The sequence below is a fragment of the Lipophrys pholis genome, assembly GCF_963383615.2.
Source record: "Lipophrys pholis genome assembly, chromosome: 5".
Classification (NCBI taxonomy): Eukaryota; Metazoa; Chordata; class Actinopteri; order Blenniiformes; family Blenniidae; genus Lipophrys; species Lipophrys pholis.
In genome coordinates, this window is record NC_137628.1 from 29,396,803 (window position 1) to 29,415,105 (window position 18,303).

The 18,303-nt window shown below is 41.9% G+C and overlaps 3 protein-coding genes across 4 annotated transcripts; all 3 read left to right on the top strand.

The window, feature by feature from the left end:
* Positions 1–284: 284 nt before the first annotated feature.
* On the top strand, positions 285–5,282 carry LOC308109938 (uncharacterized protein). Its single transcript, XM_080463827.1, has 5 exons — positions 285–494; positions 569–898; positions 1,968–2,012; positions 2,119–2,246; positions 4,098–5,282. Exons 1-5 carry the CDS (start codon positions 338–340, stop codon positions 4,410–4,412), a joined length of 975 nt encoding a protein of 324 aa, XP_080319953.1. The 5' UTR covers positions 285–337; the 3' UTR covers positions 4,413–5,282.
* Positions 5,283–5,653: 371 nt separating this feature from the next.
* Positions 5,654–9,935, top strand: LOC308109942 (uncharacterized protein). The gene is made up of 5 exons (XM_080463833.1): positions 5,654–5,789; positions 6,539–6,844; positions 7,042–7,095; positions 7,851–7,955; positions 8,894–9,935. The coding sequence occupies exons 1-5, from the start codon at positions 5,750–5,752 to the stop codon at positions 9,184–9,186; spliced, it is 798 nt and encodes a 265-aa protein (XP_080319959.1). The 5' UTR covers positions 5,654–5,749; the 3' UTR covers positions 9,187–9,935.
* Positions 9,936–10,715: 780 nt separating this feature from the next.
* On the top strand, positions 10,716–16,734 carry LOC308109933 (CMRF35-like molecule 8). 2 transcript variants are annotated; one of them, XM_080463820.1, is made up of 9 exons: positions 11,163–11,331; positions 11,425–11,478; positions 12,998–13,309; positions 13,389–13,467; positions 13,579–13,709; positions 15,510–15,629; positions 15,743–15,832; positions 15,976–16,007; positions 16,080–16,734. In XM_080463820.1, the coding sequence occupies exons 1-9, from the start codon at positions 11,292–11,294 to the stop codon at positions 16,293–16,295; spliced, it is 1,074 nt and encodes a 357-aa protein (XP_080319946.1). In that variant the 5' UTR covers positions 11,163–11,291; the 3' UTR covers positions 16,296–16,734. The 2 variants fall into 2 exon arrangements, with proteins under 2 accessions (XP_080319945.1, XP_080319946.1); XM_080463819.1 differs by having other exon boundaries at positions 10,716–11,331; positions 13,389–13,709.
* The last annotated feature ends 1,569 nt before the right edge of the window (positions 16,735–18,303 follow it).

An 18,303-nucleotide genomic window follows, 5' to 3' on the forward strand; every position in this document is an offset into this window, starting at 1 on the left:
TAGAAAAATGGACTGGGATTAGTCTAAACATTTTCTTATCATCACTCACGGTTGATTTAAGATGCAGGGACATTCTGATAGATTTATTGATTGACTAAATCATGTCTGCTGTGTCAATCAGTATTACCATCCTAACAGCCGGTGGTCTCCTGCCCTGCACCAGTTGGAGGCTTCCTGCAGGAGCACCAAGCGCTGGTTGCCACAAGGAGACGTCACTGAATCTTCCCGGCTGCTCCTCTACCAAAGGAGACCTTTTGAGTCACACAAGCCGCAGAGGCAGAGTGTTTGTGTGCATGAAAGAGGAAGAGGTGCAAACACATGGAGAAGACAGCCCTGGATGTGGAATAGATTCTGCCGGGCTCCAGTTTTCACCGTGAGACTGCAGGAGAGAAGCAAGACTACCTGTAGTGAAGTTAAGCTGGGAGTGATGGGAGTGAGCCGGGTCTCATGGAGGCCGACGGTAGCTGTCCTCATCACCATACTTCAGATCCGAGGTGAGCCTTTGACAATATGTATTAACGTCAAGTTGCTAACTGAGAACTAAATGAACATCTTGTGCTGCTGACAGCTCTGATCAGTGTCAACGCCACGGTTGTTACGGGAGTGGAGGGTCAGAGATTTGACTTCAGATGTGATTATCCTCACCTCTACGCCAACCAAACCAAGTACTTCTGCCACGTCGACGATGACGAGCCCCTCAGTCAACTGATCCGCTCGGAGGAACACGACCGGTGGGAGGAAGGCGGACGCTTTGCTCTGTACGACAACACGTCTGGAGCCTTCTTCACCGTCAGGGTGGACAGACTGAAGCCGGAGGACGGCGGGACGTACTGCTGCGGCGTGGACGTCCTCAACATGCCCGATGACATCAGGTTCATCAAACTCAACGTGTCTCGAGGTTTGTTACTAGATCTCAGAGACCAAGGCATGGATTTCTTATGATCCACATTTCACCTGAATAGGTAAAAAGACGTTTTTTTTGTTTGTGATTATTTGATATGAACAAGGTAAAAAGGAAAGGTAAGATTTTTCAAATGGGACTTCATACCTGAGTTTTATTTGTTGGGGTCATTCTCGCCTGCTTTTGAAGTGAAATCATCACGGTACAAGAAGTGGGAAGTGAGTAGTGTTACCTTTGCCATTTATGTTCTGCATCTTAGAAGTTTCTGTTCCTGTGAAAGGTTTTGTATGGGAGGGAATGAATTTTAGTTGTTCCCTTCCTGGTTCAGCAGATCGTGTGACCAACAGGTTTGATCTACAACAATCAGAAATAGCATGTGAATAATCGTCGTTTGAGGTTTTAGAATTGGTTTTATTTTTTTTTCGAAAAAGAAGTAAAAGGAATGAGTCATGTAATAACTTTGTGACTGCCGTCATTAAAAAGTCAAATTCTTGATAATTAAATCCACCGAAATCGGGTTTATTTTAAGCTCCTGTTTGTTTTCTTGTTTGAAATAAGATTTTGCATAAAGCTTCCAGATGATTGCAGTTGCAAAAGTGAGGAAATGCCACTCAATAACAAAGTGAAAGTTGTGCACCAAAAGGGGAACTTATTCAATTCAAATCAATAAATCTGAATTAATATTTGAATATATTTGAAAGGGGACAGTGAGTGAAGCTCAAAGGCAAAGTTCACAACTTCCACAGTTTGTATTTTCTTTGTCCTAAAACTTATATTTTTAGAATTACTGCTAAAGATGTGCACAATGCATTCATTAAGTCAAGTGCTTTATAGATTTATAACATCTGTAATTAAAAACAATATAGATTATCTACAGCATATAAATGGAAATTAGTATGTTCACTGGTGGTCTTGGACTTTTGCCTCATTTATAACCAGCTGACATTTCCATTGGGAAGTTTCAAAATAGGAAACGTCCATAAAACATCACAAGATACCTGAAATAAATAGGTTGAATTGAAGATAAACATTCACTGAATACTTTCATTGTATTCTTATTTTCCAGTAAATGACGTGGAGACTCTTCCCACCAATCCTCCAGAAATCAACAGTAAGTCCAGTAATATTCTTATTTATGTGTGTTCATCTGGAGCATTTATCATTTTCAGCTTTTTAAATGTTCTTTTTAATGAACCTGTGTGTGTTTTCTGTTCCAGAGCTGAGCCTTCCACTGTACCTCACTACGGTGGCGTGTGTGTCAGCAATGCTATTTGTGTGTGTGTTCACGTTCGGTCTCCTGCTGGCCCTGAAGAACAGACGTTCGAGATCACGTGTCGACAGAGAGGTTTGTCAAAAACAGATGACAGATAAACGCAGTGACGTCATTCACATCCAGAGGAGGTTGGGGTGGATGGATGGATCGTAGGCAAAAAACTTTCAAGGAGACTGAATGCAAAAATTTGCTTTTCGGTCAAAGATTTTACCTTCTTATAGAGGAAAACCACTTTGAAGTGGAGAATTTTAACACTTGGCATTGTCAAAGAGTATTTCAAAACTTACTATTATACGTTTACAACTTTGTGGCATCACAACTAGACATTATGAAATAGAAATCTGTTGGAAAATGTCAAATTCATCAAACATACGTTGTAGTTCACAACTTTCTGAAAAGGCAGAAACCCTCAACCTGCTCATTACATGCACTAGTGTCACTGCGAAATGTCTTGTCATCTCAAGAAATATGTACATATTCTGTACCTGCTATGAACTTTGAATGGTTATTTATAAAAGAAACAAGAAGAGGATGTGAGTAACCACGTATTTAAACTTACCAGTAACATTTAAATCAATCACATAGTTTTGGTTTCTGTTTTTTGTGAAGTTCATTTTATAGTCGGATTTCTGTGATACATGTCACTTCAAGACAGAAATATGTTGTCTACAAATACTCCCACAAGTATAAAATACAGATACATAAGTACAGAGGAATCATTTCGAGTACACACTGATCAGACTGCTGAAAAGCTGCAGTGAAGAATATTCACACAGAGTTTATGTGATTCCACAAGGAAAAACTGTGCAAAAGTACCTTTACAAACCGCAGCTATTGTTCAGTGTTCAGTCAGTAGTGGTCAGTATCTATTAAAACTGCAACTGGGAAGGGGAAGTAGTGAATTAGCAACAAGACCATTACATGGAAGAACCAATTCTCATTGTAGGAAGTGAAGGTCCTTTTAACGTGAAACTTCCTCTCCCAGAATCTTCAGAGAATAAAAACTGTAGATCCACTTGTAGTTGTTGACGTCCGTCTCTAATCCGTTGTCCAAACCTTCATGAAGGAAATTCCTCAGACAAACTCATAGTTCTGGCATTTTATTTTGGCGGGACAGCCCCAGTTTGTTGACGTCTCAGTGTCACAGAAACTCCTGAAGATTCCAGAGGCTTCGTGTCACAAGATCTCGTTTGTCCACTGGATCTTTCTGGAAACACCATCAGCTATCAGTTTCACTACATTCCAGACTTTCCTCGTGGCTTCAAGACTCTTTCTTTGAGAAAGTCTGGATTTTTTTTCCACCCTGAATCGGTCAAATGTTGATATTCTGGCTGGAGCTGCCGCCACGCCATCTTTGATATCCCTGAATCCCTTGGGGCAGGTTTCTCACGATGGCGTCAGTCAGGGAACATCAACAGTTTGATGGATCCAGATTCTGGTTTGTCTGTAAACATCTGGACTTTGGTGTGAAGGATTTGAGAAACTGCAGGTTGAAATGAGAGGAAATGGGTGGAGATGGTCTAGTTTTGCTTTATTCTCTGTGCAGAGTCACTTCTTTATGGGAAGGAGAATTTGTTCTGGTAGAGGAACTTTAGAATCCTATTAACTTTACATTTTCTCACAATCCCTACTATCAGACGAACCAGCTCAATATAAAGATGGACATCACATGTTCTTTTCATCCATTTTCTGTCATAATGTGCTGCTGTTTTTGAAGGATGTATGTTAGGTTCATCATGTTCCACTTCTCTGGTGACAAGGTGGATTTTACAACGCGCTTCATAGTTCCAGAAGGAACTGGTTATTTAAGATGAAGGTGTCTAGTATTATCTAGTACATACTGGAGCATTTAAACACCAAGAAATAATTGAAATGTGATCTCTCTTATAGGTTGCTAAAATTCTGATTGTGTTGTTGGTACAGATGTCATCGGACTATGAGTCGATGATGCCCAGTGTGAGAACTGAACCCGAGTGGCGCCCATGTTCATATCCAGGTTGCAGTGAACATGCAGCGATGGCGGCAGCGGGCACCGCCTCTCCTCGCCTCACGTCGAAGCAGCGGGAGTCGGCCATCTCTCATGGCCTAGGCGACTACGTGGATGTGGACGCTCCTCGGTGCCTCTGCCAGTACCAACACCTTGATCACAGCAGTCTGGAGAATCACGTTTACCACAGTCTGGGAGAGAACAGCGACGCTAAACACGAACCCTCTGAAGAGACGATTAACTCTGGATAACGACGCCACTGATTGTTAATGTCAGTTTCTGTCGCCTGCAACTTCATAGTTACTAAAGTCTGAGCGAAATGATGGTTCAAATAGCCGCGGTCCCACCGCAGTACATGCCGGGGCGGGGAGGGGGGGGGGGGGGGGGGGGGGTAGGGTGGGCAAGGCAGGGTGGGAGGTTACAGTACAGTAAGGTACACCAAGACCCAACTCTGTTGCGCGCTCTCACTGCAGACAGAACAGTAAAATGAAGGTGGGCTTTGTGTCGTAAATTACACAAAAGTAGTCATCTGAACAATGAGGAAGTGGCTGGCTGCAGCTCAGGAGGCGGAGCCTTCGTTCACTGTGATACAGCTTAAATTTCTCCTTGTGCACATCCATCTTGTGAGCATCCAGCTCCTTCCTCCTCTCCTGTTACTGAGAGGAGCGTCTGCACCTCGTCTGAACACCAGAGGGCAGTGTAGCACCACATTTCAATAAACCATTTAACTGAACAACTCGTGAGCACAAAGCAGCGGATGAGAAGAACAGGAGGGTTTACGGCCGATGAAATATTCAGATATTGCAGGCAAGTCGAGAGTGACGATCGTCACTGACCAACCAGCAGACGGCTGCGTTGTCGCTCCTCCCCGTTCCGTTGTGCTGGCTACCTCAACGGAAGGGTGACGAAAAAATGTAACCGGTGGTTACATTTATTTATTTTTTTCGTACCATCCACAACCTTTGTCAGTGGAAACGCAGGAACACCCGTCTCGTCCCGACACAAACAGTGGTGGGACCGCGGCTAAAAGCAGCAACGTGAAGCTTTCAACATACGTGAATGATTGTGTTTACGTTGATGAATGAAAGTTGTTTAGGATCTTATGGGAGTAAAGTTGGTATAAAAAAAAAAAAAAAGGTGTAACGGTGATTTGTTCAGTCTAAAAGAAAACAATTTCTCATATCGATAATCTCAGTTTACTTAGCCTAATAACATCAAAAAGGGAACAGCTGGCTGGTTTTACTACTCACTTTGTTTAAAACTTCCATCCATCCATCCATCCATCCATCCATCCATCCATCCATCCATCCATCCATCCATCCATCCGCTTTACATTTAAACAAACCCAGTCACAATATTTATTGGCTGTTCTTGTGTCCGTCGCGTTCTCATCTATTAATCCTTGAGAAACTAAAGTGCAATGTCATGGAGGGGAGGGACATGAACGGACACGTGCAGACAGAGGAACTGGCCATAGAGGGGAAGTAGAACAAGGAGGAACATCTTGCAGACTCACCAAATATTCACAGAGCAGCGTGACGGCCTAAGGTTGAGAAAGGTGACAAAGACATTGGAAGTAGAGGCGGACATGGACGTTACCGTGGTACTAATGACCTTTCTACTGCAAGGTGAGTTAAAATATTCTTATGTCCTTCTGCTTCTCTTCCTCTTTATATTAGGGTTAGGCTCTTGTATTTCTCCTTAACAACACCTATTTGTCCTGATTAGCTGCTTTTCAGCATTTACTGTAAACTTTAAAAGAAATACTTAGACATTAGTCTGAATGAACATAGTAAAATACTGATTATTCAGTGTGCTGCGCTGTAACAACTCAACGAATACTTTTGGTTACTTTTTTCCAAACTTCTGTAAGTTAGATTATCATCTTTAGAAATACTGCGTTGTTTTGGTTCTTCCAGTCTAAAGTAGGATTATAAATATAAACACAATAAATACCTTGAATGTCATCAATTATAACCCAGTCACGAGTCAGAGAGTGACCACCACAACCAAATATTTCAAGTGGGTAAAACTGACGCCAATGACCAATGGAACCATCCCAGTGCCACAATCTCCTCATCCGGACATTTTCAAACTCACAAAATTATCCAAACTCAGTCAGTCAACAAGTGGGAGAAGTTCTGGTGCCACATACCGACCAGTTTTGTTTGGATTGGGCCAGATAGATGAAATTGCAGCATGAACAATTGTTCAAAAAGTCATGCTTTCAGTCTGATTCCTGTGTATTTGCCTGCGGGAGAAGTTCTGTAAATCAACGTGGAAGTTACTAAAACGGAGTTAAAATGATTAAAATAACAAAAACAAAAGTTTTTTTTCTGGCAAACATGAATATTAAACACTCTGTGTGTTTCTGCAGGGTTACTGGAGGCCGAAGCCTTGGTGGCGACTGGAGAGGAGGGAAAGGAGCTCATAATCAAATGTGTGCATTCAAACGCCGTCTCCAACGTCAAATACTTCTGCAACAGAGCCTGTAGAGACGAGGACGTCCTGGTAACGAGCAACACGCCAGACACAGACGGGAAGTACAGGATCGAAGATGAAGGGAACACATTTTATGTGACCGTCTCCAAGCTGACAGCGGCTGACGAAGGAATCTATTGGTGTGGAATACAAAGAGTCGGCGTCGACACATACAATGTTGTGAACATCGAAGTCACTCAGCGTGAGTCATTTCATCGTTGTGTACAAGCAGCTCTCATACTCTTCTGGGGTGAAGGGAGAAACCCTCCGTTCCATTTCCCTTTTGCCAAAGTGCAGTCAGCGTTTCACAACTGGGCCTCAAAACTGTCTGTCAGCACAGGAAATCAACGAGACCGTCTCACTGCAGGGCTCAAAATATGTTTTTCATCTGTGTTCCAGGCGCCACCGACCAGGGAGACACTTGGCCAACTAGTAGAAATACTCTAACCTCCAGTAAGCAAATGTCTCTTGTGTGAATGATGTGTGGAAAAGTCCTGAGTAGGGATGGGAACCAAATTCACTACTTTCATAGTATAGGCACCGACCGAATTCAGTATCTATAAAGTGACGTGACATGAAGTGCGAGGCAATGCACGGGAACACTACTAATCCGAGGAAGCTTCTGGTTCAGCACTAGAAGTTTGTCCAGGCTGAGGAGTGCACAATATGACAGCCACAGATCTACTGTAACAGATCTACTGTAATAGATCTACCACCACAGATCCACCAACACAGAATAAAAACACAGATCTAGCAACACGGATCTACCAATACAGATCTACTAGTTCAGATCTACCAACACATATCTACCGTCACAGATCCACCAACACAGAATAAGCAACACAGATCTACCAATACAGATCTACTACCACAGATCTACCAACACTGCTGGTTGTAGTTCAGGGTTTTCAAGTTGAAAGAATTTGTGAAACTACTGCAATGTTACAAAAACAAACAGTTTGATGTTGTTTTGATATGTTTGTTAAAGATTATATATCAAGAAATAAATATTAAATACATTTATTTATTTATTTTTTAATATAAACAAATTTATTACTGCATGAACACACAAAAGTACAGACAATTTGGTGCCGTTGGTACAGATACCGTTTCCCAGGTACCGGGTATCAGTACCATACCGGTTTAATTGTGAAAGGTTCCCATCCCTAGTCCTGAGTGATTCATCAGTACTGTGATTGTCTGTTCAGGTACCCTGCTGTACACGGGGGCGGGTCTCGTGGTGGTCCTGCTGGCTCTGGCCATCGTTCTTCTTTTCTTCAGACATCGAAAGAGACTCATCAGCTCATCTCAAGGTAACAACACACTGAGACACAGTGTTTATTTCTCAGCCCGCCATGGCAGAAGAAATGGTTTCTGATAACAACATCACATTTCTAAAACAGTTTCTTAGCAACAATTCAAAGTTATCTTTGCCATCTGGAACTATCTTTTCCGCTCAGCACCACCTCATGCTCGTTCAGTGTTGTTGAATCCTTACAGACACATATTTTACATGTTCCCCTGCTCCTTCTGACTCCTCTGTGTCGTGACGCTCTGGCCAATCAGCAGCTGCTGTCTGCCGACATCACATTGTCTACTGGACTCAGCTCGCTGGGAACCACTAGGAGGAACTAGGAAAGTACCAGGTACCATGAAAGTACCTGGTTCTAGGAACTAACACGTAGTGGAAAAGCGTCAAAAGCAAGTAGAGTAGCAACTAGTGAAAAAGTGCCATTAGTGTTGTTATACAGTGACTCTGAGAGTCCATGGGACGGAATGAACGTCACTAATGTAACTAACGTCACTAATGTAACTAACGTCACTAATGTAACTAGCGTAACTAAAGTCACTCACATCAGCGTAACTGACGTCAGCATAACTAACGTCAGCGTAACCAACATCACTAACGTCAACGTAACTAACGTCAATGTAACTAATGTAACTAACGTCAACGTAACTAACATAACTAACATAATTAATGTAACTAACTTTATTGACATAACTAACGCCAATGTAACCAACGTCAACATAACTAACATAACGTACCTAATGTAATTAATGTCAACGTAGCTCATGTCAACGTAACTAACATAACTAAGATAACTAAGATAACTAAGATAACCAATGTAACTAACGCCACTAACATAACTAACGTAACGTAACAAACCAAACAGTGTTTGGGAAAGAACATAAACCAAACCTTCCCGTGGTTACGAAGGACAACCGACACACCTCTTCACTCTTCATACAGAAAAGGACGACGCAGCGGTTTATGCGACGCCGTCCAAACAGAAACTGGACAGACATCGGGACGTCGCCGCGGCCTCGGCCAGCAGGAAGCAGGAAACATGCGGCGCCACAGATAATATTTACTGCAACCTTTCATCGCAACCTCAGAACCAACCGGAGGCTCTGTTTTACTCCAGCGTGAGCTTTAACAAACATTCAGGGTGCGGCGCCATGACGCCCGCCGCCTCATCGCCCACATACACATCCATTAAAGATTCGGCAACAGACGGGCCCACAGTCTACTCCAGCATCTGAACCGGAGATGTGCTACGTTGACCTTTGCACAACGTTTACCGAATCACAGGCACTTTTCATTGTAAGGAAAACTAAAAGTGAAAATCTGCAGTAATTTATTATTGACCTACTGAGAGAATGTTGTACAATTTTAAGAAGTGCATCATGCACAGAAGAGCTATATAGTAAAATGGAACTTGATGTAATTATTAAATAGATTTTTCTTTCTCTTATTTTGCTTTTATATTTTCCAGTTTTCTACATTTTTGTAGTTTTTGAAATGGCAGCACACGTGGAGACAGAAAACGAGGAATAACATGAACCACGAGGGAATTGTAGTGGATTACATGGCCTTAGATATGGAGCCTTTATTTGTTGTTGGAGAAAGTGACCAACCCCTTTGTGGCTCTGTTAAGCCAACGTTTGGTTCAACATGTGGTCGTTACTATGGAACCCCCCCCCCCCCCCCCCCCCACACACACACACACTATGATTATTGTTTTTCCTTCTATTAATTTAGAAAGAAAGAAATAGTCCAACAAAAATTAATAGATCAGCCCTGAGTGTGACGTCTGATTGTTAATATGTCCTTGTAGTTAATGCGTCGTCACAAACACGCTAAACTGACCTTCATTAAACCTGAAAGAAAATGATTTTCTCACATCGGGTTCCATTCAAAATGTCACGTTAACATTTTGTAATTCGTGATCAAAGTGGAGCCAAATGAGTAGTAAAAACGAAGAAAGTAGTAAAGTGGGATCATTGCTAATTCAAATTCTGAACCTCCATTCATGATATTCAGTCGTTCCAGCTGTCATTTCTTCTCTCTGTCACATTTTCTGCTTCACTGCACAGATAGGTTCGTCTCCTTTCCACCACATGACCTGGAAAGAGGAACGGAATCTTGCTTGGCACAAATAGAGAGATACACAATAAAGAAACAAGAGTGAAACTGTCCACATTTACACAATTTAGACAAACATTGTCGATTGAATTAGATTATTTGTCTCGGCATCTTTATGCCAGAAGAAAAAGTCACTAAAAATATTTGAAAAGTAGAAGTTTATGAATCAATTTGACCTTCTTTCAACAGGACGTGGAGCCTGGTTCAGGTTTTACTTGTACTTTGTGTATGAAATCACATATAATATGCTCAGTATTTACACACAGACATACAAAGAGAGAGAAAATACGGCACACAATCTAAATATTGTTGACTCAGGTTGTTGTGATCTGCCGGGGCAAATACTCAATTGCAAATTTAATGGACTTTATAGAGTGAAGTCCTTGATGGTTCCGGCTGATCTAGAGACTATTTGATTAGGTTGGATTGCTCCCCAAAAGAAATAACAAGCTGAAGAATTCCTTTAAATACTGAAATGTGAGTTTCCCAGCTGTTGCATTCTGGGTGTTTTTACAAACTCCCCCTGGCAGAGCGGCTTTGAGGCCAGTTTGATAGCAGCCAGGTAAATATCTACAGCAGCACTGAGATCTCAGCTCAGGTTTCAGTGTCACTAGTCCTCAGAAATGTATTTAATAAAATCCGTGTTTTCTTCGAAATGTTCCACCAGTTGGTTTGGTGGTTTTTGCCGGACTGGAGCCTCTTGCAGGGCAAGTTCCGCCTAAAGGGCATTAACTTTGACACCCTTGTTGTAAACAGTCAAACTACATTTTTTACTTTAAATGAAAGTACCAGACTCGTAAGCACTCGCCAGAAGCACTAAAAGTTCATGCAGGTCTGAAGCGGCTTTGAATATTTTCCCTCGGAGGAGAAAATATTTATATCTAACATGATAAAATCACTAGCTTTCAAGTCATCTGGCTATAAATAGCTAATATAAGAGAAATCGTGTGAAGTACTTATATTACATATGAAACAAATGAAAAGATCATATATTCAACAGGTGTGAGAGAGCTCGCTCTCTCTCTCTCTCTCTCTCTCTCGCTCTCTCTTCTGCTTTTTCTCTCAAAAACTCCAAAGAAGTTGTCCAACGCCATGCAAATGTTTCACCCAGCGTAGAAAAGAGCTGCTGTGTGTTACTGTCAGTCAGTTGACTGTGAGTTCAGAGAAGACGGAGCACACAGGAGATTTATATCAAAACTGCAGAAATCGAAGAACTGAAAGAATGAGGACTTCCTTTCACCTCATCGTTTACTTGATATCAGGTAACGTTGATCATCAAGTTCTTCTAGTTTTGCTTGGACTGAAATTAACTCGTGACGCTGATGAAGCAACGTTCTGTTGAATTTTTCTTTCAGGAAATGTGTTTTGGTTTTCAGTGGAAGGAGCCAGAGGAGCTGCCAATGGTAAATGTAAGTACAATAACAATGTAGTAGAAAGTACACAATGCAAATGTTGTTTTTTCACAGAAACACGTTAGATTTCACAACAATCAACTTACTTTACTTTACTTTACATTTATTAAAAATATTTGTGGATCTTCATTTTCGTTTTGTTGTTGTTCTTTATTTTAATTCATTAACTCAAATTGTGTTTCTAATGACCAACAACCCTCTCCAGGAAACAGGAAACAGGAAACAACAGGGGTACAGCCCTGATGAAATAGAGAGAAGACAGAAATACTTAAGTTCCTTGTTGTAATATAAGCTGCTGGAGGAATATTTTGAGAAATATCCTAACAAATGATTCTAATGCGCAGCACCGTGAGGTTTACATTTATCATAAACATCACTGAAGTTTAGGAATTTGAATTAAAATAACACCTTTTCCTTCCTCACAAGTTTGATCCTGGTGATAAACATACAACTAGTAAAGTGTGGTCATCTTTTCCATTCAATGCATCACTGAATATTCATGATTTAGCATGCCATGATTTTAATGCCTCTCACATCAGTAAGAAATAAATTCTGTTTATTTATAACGTCGTATTACATGGAACATGTGTTTGGACGCTCTTTAAAAGAGAAACCTGTAATGAAATGGAAACAAAACCAAATATTTCAGTTTAACTCAAATCACTTGTGAAGAAGAAATATAGAAATGTCACTTGTTCGTCTAATAAATTAGTTTATTTAAGTTATACTCGCTTAGGTTGGATTTTTAAATTTCTTAATTCTTCTTCTTGCACTTTGAACAACCTCATGTTTAAAAAGTATTTTATTCACAGTGTCAGTCTCTATTCAGGCCTTTAATCTGGGATCAGACAGTTTGACTTTTTATTCTCAGTAGAAAAGACGTGAAGAATCAGAGGAGGCGCTGACACCAGGTCTGAGCCGGTTCTTCTTGTCAGTAATTACTTCACAGAAGAGTTCCAGAGGTGTCTTTGTCATCGTCTCACAGACGATCGAAATCCATCAATCTTTAGTCACTTGATTTGGAGTTTAATGGCAGAAAGCTGGTGCCACCCTCAGCTGATAAAGAGCAGGGAACTCACAGGAGAGGTTACCAGGATGTTCCAAGGTGTTGGGAAGAAGCTGGATGAGCTGTTCAAACACTGATACTGTCAGAACATGCAAACTGCCCAGGAAAGCCCCTGCCGGGATCAAACCCAGATGTGAGCTGGCAGTTCCAACCACTTCACCACTGTTCTGCTCTTCATACTGAATTTCATTCAGTTTCAAGCTGCTTTGATTTACTGCCCCCGTAAGAGACGGTTGATGTAAAACGGCTGAAGATGGAGACTCAGACAATAAAGGAAGGTGATCGAGGACAAGAGGAAGCACAGAGGAGGAGAAACACTAGTGTGACAATGGCAGTGAAAAATAGATTGAATAAAGGACACTGGTTTTATTTTGAAGGTGGCGATATTGTAACTGGTGCTATATCAGAGTGACTCATAATTAAAAATATATATATTTAAACTTGTGGCAGGTCACAACACACCAATGAATCGGACTGCACACCTCGGAGGATCTGTTACCCTCGACTGCAGATATCCAGGAGCAGAAGAAATCCACATCAAACACTTCTACAAAGAAGATAAGAACCACAGATCCATGAAAATCGAAGCAGAGTCACGAAACACCCAACGAGACAGGTTCAATCTGACAATTGCTGAAGAGCGAGGACTCTACACTGTGAACATTGTTGCTCTGACAGGCGGCGATGCTGGAAAATATGTGTGTGCCTTGAAAAACGATATAGAAACGACATGTTTGACGGAGATCCACCTCCAAATACTGAGTGAGTACTGATGCAGAAACAGAACGTTGATTAAACCACATCGGTGCTGTACTGAAGATGGATTTCCTTTTTGTTCCAGGCTGGGACGACATTAAACCACTGAACCTTTCCTATGTCACATCAAAGAAGGCCTACATCAACTGTTCCTACACTGACAAGTATAAGAATAATAACAAGTTCTTGTGCAAGGGGGAGAATCCTACAAACTGTGAAAAGTTAATAAGCACAAATGACATTAGAGATGAAGCTAAATCAAGATTTCTTATCAGGGATAGCCCAAGACACAAGTATTTCTATGTATACATCGAAAACGTGAGGAAATCCGACTCTGGGACATACTGGTGTCGTTTTGGAGAGACGCTACAACATGACAGCTACACCAAACTACTACTTTCTGTGGGTGAGTACGCCGGGCCGCTGTGTGTGAGGCGGACATGCAACACCTTCACTCAGTCACAGGGAGCAACGAGCTTCTCGTTCCTTCAGTAGTTTCCCTGTGCTCCTGCATCTTTCCTACATAAATTGACCAAACGACCTCTGACCTTCTCGTCAAACTGTCCACTCTCCGCTGTTCTCATTCTGCTCACTCCATGTAAAAACCTCAACATCTCTCGATTTGTTTCTGTCTTCGACGACGTCTCACTGTGGACCTTCCTGTTCAATGTAGGCGGGACGTGTCCATAGTGATGCGTGCCGACTTTGGTACTTTTTATATTTACCGACTGAATTTCGTCGGTACTATCGAGTACCGATTCGTGTAAAATTAAACGGAACCTAAACGCAGCGTTGTGACGGAGGTAGAGGAAGCGAGCCGGACTTGAACGCAGCGTTGCAGCAGCCGAGCGTAGTGACGTCAGGAGCTGCAGAGAGAAAACGCTCCAGAGGCTCCACTTTTCAAAACGCCATGCAGATTACGATCACTGCAATAACTGTGGCGTGAAGTACAAGGCCAGCGGCGGGAATACTTCTGATCTGAGGAAACTCCTGGTTCAGCACTGGATGTTTCTCCAGGCTGAAAGGAAAAGAACAGGAGGAGGTGGAGCTGGTTTTAATTTGAGCATTATCAGGAAACAAACACTGGTAGTTATAGTTCAGGGTTTTCAGGCTGAAGAAATGTGTGAAACTACTGCGACATTACAATACAAGCAGTTTACAAAAGTTAACATATTGAGAAATATATGTTAAATTAAAAAATTGGAGGATTTTATTATCAAACAAAATAACATTTATCACCACATAAACACACCGTTTGGTACCGTTGAGTAGCGGTATCTATTCCCAGGTAGTGGGTATCGGTGTCCATCACTAGTCTCCAGTCGGTCCAGTCTGTTCTCTCTTCTTCACTTCTCCTTCACGATTTCCACTGCTGTGAATGGCTGCCCCCTGGCGCCCAGCCCGGTACTGCAGCTCCTGTGTCTAAAGCCAGCTCAGTTCCCTGCATCCTTGCCGTTCCCCCGTCCTCCTCCTCGTTCACAAACATGCAGTTTGTTTCATCAATACTCACCTTCATTCCACATGGCTCTCATGTAAAGCTCCTCTTCTCCTCGTCCTGAGTGTCTCACGAAGGGGCCGTCCACACGAGAATGCCATTTTACATAAACGCACCGTTTTCCGCACGAGACGACAATTTAGGAACCCGAAAACGTTTTTTGGGGGATTTTTTTAACACGGGTCTTAGAGTGGGGAAATTCTCTAACCCCGGCTCGGGTTTGAGGTATGGACGGGAAAGGCGATCATCTGTGCACAAAAGATGACGCCTCTCCCCTCCACTGAAGTCTGCGATGTCATCTAATAACCACAACAATCTCGGACGACATGCTCCAGGTGGCGCTGCAGAAGTTACTAATACGAGCAGGAGGAGGAGCAGGAGCATAGACCTATAGAACTCAGAGCTAATAGAAATCTACGAGCAGGAGTAGGAGAAGTTTTACTTCTAAATTTCTATGTGCTCTGTGTCTTCTGCGCTTTTGGTGTATTTGGTGGGTCACAGCGCCCCTAAAGGCCTGGCCTTTGTACTACATGCCCTGAAGCCTCGCGTTGAGCCGTGTTCATAGTGACGTGTGGACGGAGCCTCAATAAAATCTGGAAAATGCTGCGAACCACAAGTTCTGCTTGGAGAAAAAAGTCTGAGTTTATATTTGGTGCAGTAATGTTTCTTTATGCCTTCCGACTCTCATCATGTCTTCTGACTCTCACACAGCTGAACAAAAACGATCAGACAGTCCAGGGAGAGAAGAGCCGGGAGCGGAAACACATGAAGCTGACTCTGATGATGATGATGATGATGATGATAAGAAGTCACCCAGAAGATTTATATTAGGTAGGGCCGTTTTAACAAACATTTGACCCTCATATCACATACTCAAAGCAATGACACATTCTCTTCTTTTTGGAACAAATGACGAAGATACTTTCTGTCTTTCTGTTTTGCAGTTTTGCTCTTTGGGATCTTGGGCTGCTTGTTGTTAACTGTCGCTGTGGTTGTACTGATACTGTGCAGACAGCGACTCACCTGCACGCGGGGTGAGGCACAAAACGCCGCATTCCCTCATTCATCACATTTACTTTCTGAAGCCACAGACTGTCGGTTGTAGTACTTGTGTGTTGTTTTTTACAAACCGATAATGTTTTGCTTCACTCTGCCTTCGCATGTTGTGAATCACCAGAGGGAAACACGAGACCTGGACAGAACTCACAGGTACACAGTGTGTGACTGTTTACTTTGCGTATCAGCACAGCAGCTTTACGCCTTTATTCTTCTCCTCCTCAGAGAGAAAATGAAGATCACAACTATGAAGAGATTGCTTTTGAGAGTCAGCCTGTGGGCTCCCTGCCGTCTGTTTATGCCACAGTCAATGCTCCCGCAGACCAGCTCCATTATTCTGCCGTTAGTTTTGAGGAGAAGGACACAAATCAAGCAGATCCAGGTTCTCCAGCACCAGTGTCGACTATCTATTCTACTGTCAAAAACCCAGAGGAGCAGTAGTGTGGACCCTCTCTGAAAAAGCCTACGTGCAGTGGATTAGATCTCAATGCCTTTTGTAGTTTGTGTCATGAAGGACAGAATAGATGGTAAAATGTCCGCTTTATATTTGTTGTATACATACACAATACCGTGGACATTTTAGAAGTGTGTTCAAGAGCTTATTCTCGTGGTACACGGAGGATAGCCATATATTTGAACGTTTCAGAATTTTCATCATCTGTGACCTCGATAAGAATAGTATTTTTGGAGCAACTGGACACTTATGGCGCCGTTGGATATTGTGTGCATGTGTGAATGGATGAAAAACATCTGTCTGGCTTGGTGTATTTATAACTAGATCAAGTATCTCTTGCATTAATACTTTGTAGAATGTGGGTGATGGAAAAATGTCTCTAAAATCTCCTCATTTTAATAAAACATGTTTCATTTGTGAACTGTCCGAAGTGACTCGGGTTATCTTAAGCTGCTGTTGTTGCTTGTGACGGCTATGAAAGTTCAATATTACACCACAAGACAGTAATATCGGCTGCAGGATGAGCTTGCAGTTGATTGGACAAGGCCTGTGGGTTGTTTTTCACTTTTCTCATGTTTCGTCACTTTGCCCTCCCAAAGTGTTCTTGCCTGCCTCGTGTGGCCTCAACAAGAACTGCAGCCCTCCATGTTCTCACTGGTCTTCAGTGGAAACCACCAGGTGAAATCTCTCCAGCAGCTTTCTGCAGCCTTCCCTCAAACCTTAACGACCTTCGTTTTCAGGTCAGGAGTTGTTTCTAGATTTCATGTCGCCACTCTTCCATGTCACCACCTTAAAAACCTTTTTCTCCTGATTGGATCCATCAGTCTGTGAAGTTCAATGTTTGATCATCTCAACGAAACAGTGTTGTGATTTAGTTGTTACAGACATTCAGATCAACAAAATGACCCACATTTTATCTTTAAGATCTGATCATATGATCTATATTAAAAGTCGTTGTGTGGAAAACACCGCAGGACTCAGCTTTTAATTAATAATGAATGATGCGCCGCTGAAGTCATTTTAAGATCAGAGTATATTGGAGTAAGGTTATTAAGAGCTATACAAATATAAAAACCTTCATTAGAAGCTTCCAATCTGTTACAAAAGCAAAATGTTTATATGAATCTTTACATAAAGAGACTATGGTTGCATAGACCTGCTTACTCCTTTTGTTAAAATTGCCCATCTTACTGAAATATCCTGTTGTAAAGCATAAAATGTGTCTGTGTTAAAAAAGTTTACTTATTTTTAATTGCAGCTGGAGTTTTGGCAGAAACGTGTTAAACTTCATACTGTTGCTGCTTCACTTATTAATGAGACACAAAGAAGAGGCTTCAATGTGAGGATGAGCCTCATTCTAACCTGCAGCGCCCTCTTGTGGATACCTTGGTGATCACTCAGGTATAAATGTTGTCATTCCGTTAGAGAGGTCATATGATGCAAAATACACTTTCTACTAGTTTTCCAGCAGTAATATGCAGACAGTGGACCAAGTTATAACTGCTCCATTTCTGAACAAGTATTTAGTCCATCTCAAACAGAATTCCATCAACTTTAAAACCTTATTTAATCACGCAACAATTTGAACCAAATGTACCAAGTTTACTTTTTCAGCACTTGATTTGATTTCCACTGCAGGAGAAAATGAACATGTAGCATGAAAACATGAGTCTCTCAGTCACTGCAGGGTTTGTTTGACTTCGTCAGTCAGATCCTCTGGTTCAGCTTTAGCTTGAATGAATTAATGAATTAACGAATTAACGAATGAATGAATGGTTTATTTCGGTTACAGTTACAGTGCAAAGCTTGCTACTCATTTTTAGTTTGACTTCTCAAAGTTAATCTTCCTCTTGTCTGGAGCACGTGCTAAATTGCATGAGTGCAGGACTGACGTGCAGACTCTTACCCGAGTTGGAAATGAAGTTCATCTGCAGATCTGGACAAAATAAAACAAAAACCCTTGAGTTATTCCCTACTGCTCCGGGTTAGGGTTGG

Coding starts and splice junctions, on each gene's coding strand:
- LOC308109938 (XM_080463827.1), top strand. CDS start 338: ATGTGGAATAGATTCTGCCGGGCTCCAGTTTTCACCGTGAGACTGCAG. Junction 495..568: donor CACCATACTTCAGATCCGAG/GTGAGCCTTTGA, acceptor TGCTGCTGACAG/CTCTGATCAGTGTCAACGCC. Junction 899..1,967: donor CAAACTCAACGTGTCTCGAG/GTTTGTTACTAG, acceptor CTTATTTTCCAG/TAAATGACGTGGAGACTCTT.
- LOC308109933 (XM_080463819.1), top strand. CDS start 11,292: ATGAGGACTTCCTTTCACCTCATCGTTTACTTGATATCAG. Junction 11,332..11,424: donor CATCGTTTACTTGATATCAG/GTAACGTTGATC, acceptor TTTTTCTTTCAG/GAAATGTGTTTTGGTTTTCA. Junction 15,630..15,742: donor ACCCAGAAGATTTATATTAG/GTAGGGCCGTTT, acceptor TCTGTTTTGCAG/TTTTGCTCTTTGGGATCTTG.
- LOC308109942 (XM_080463833.1), top strand. CDS start 5,750: ATGGACGTTACCGTGGTACTAATGACCTTTCTACTGCAAG. Junction 5,790..6,538: donor AATGACCTTTCTACTGCAAG/GTGAGTTAAAAT, acceptor GTGTTTCTGCAG/GGTTACTGGAGGCCGAAGCC. Junction 6,845..7,041: donor GAACATCGAAGTCACTCAGC/GTGAGTCATTTC, acceptor TCTGTGTTCCAG/GCGCCACCGACCAGGGAGAC.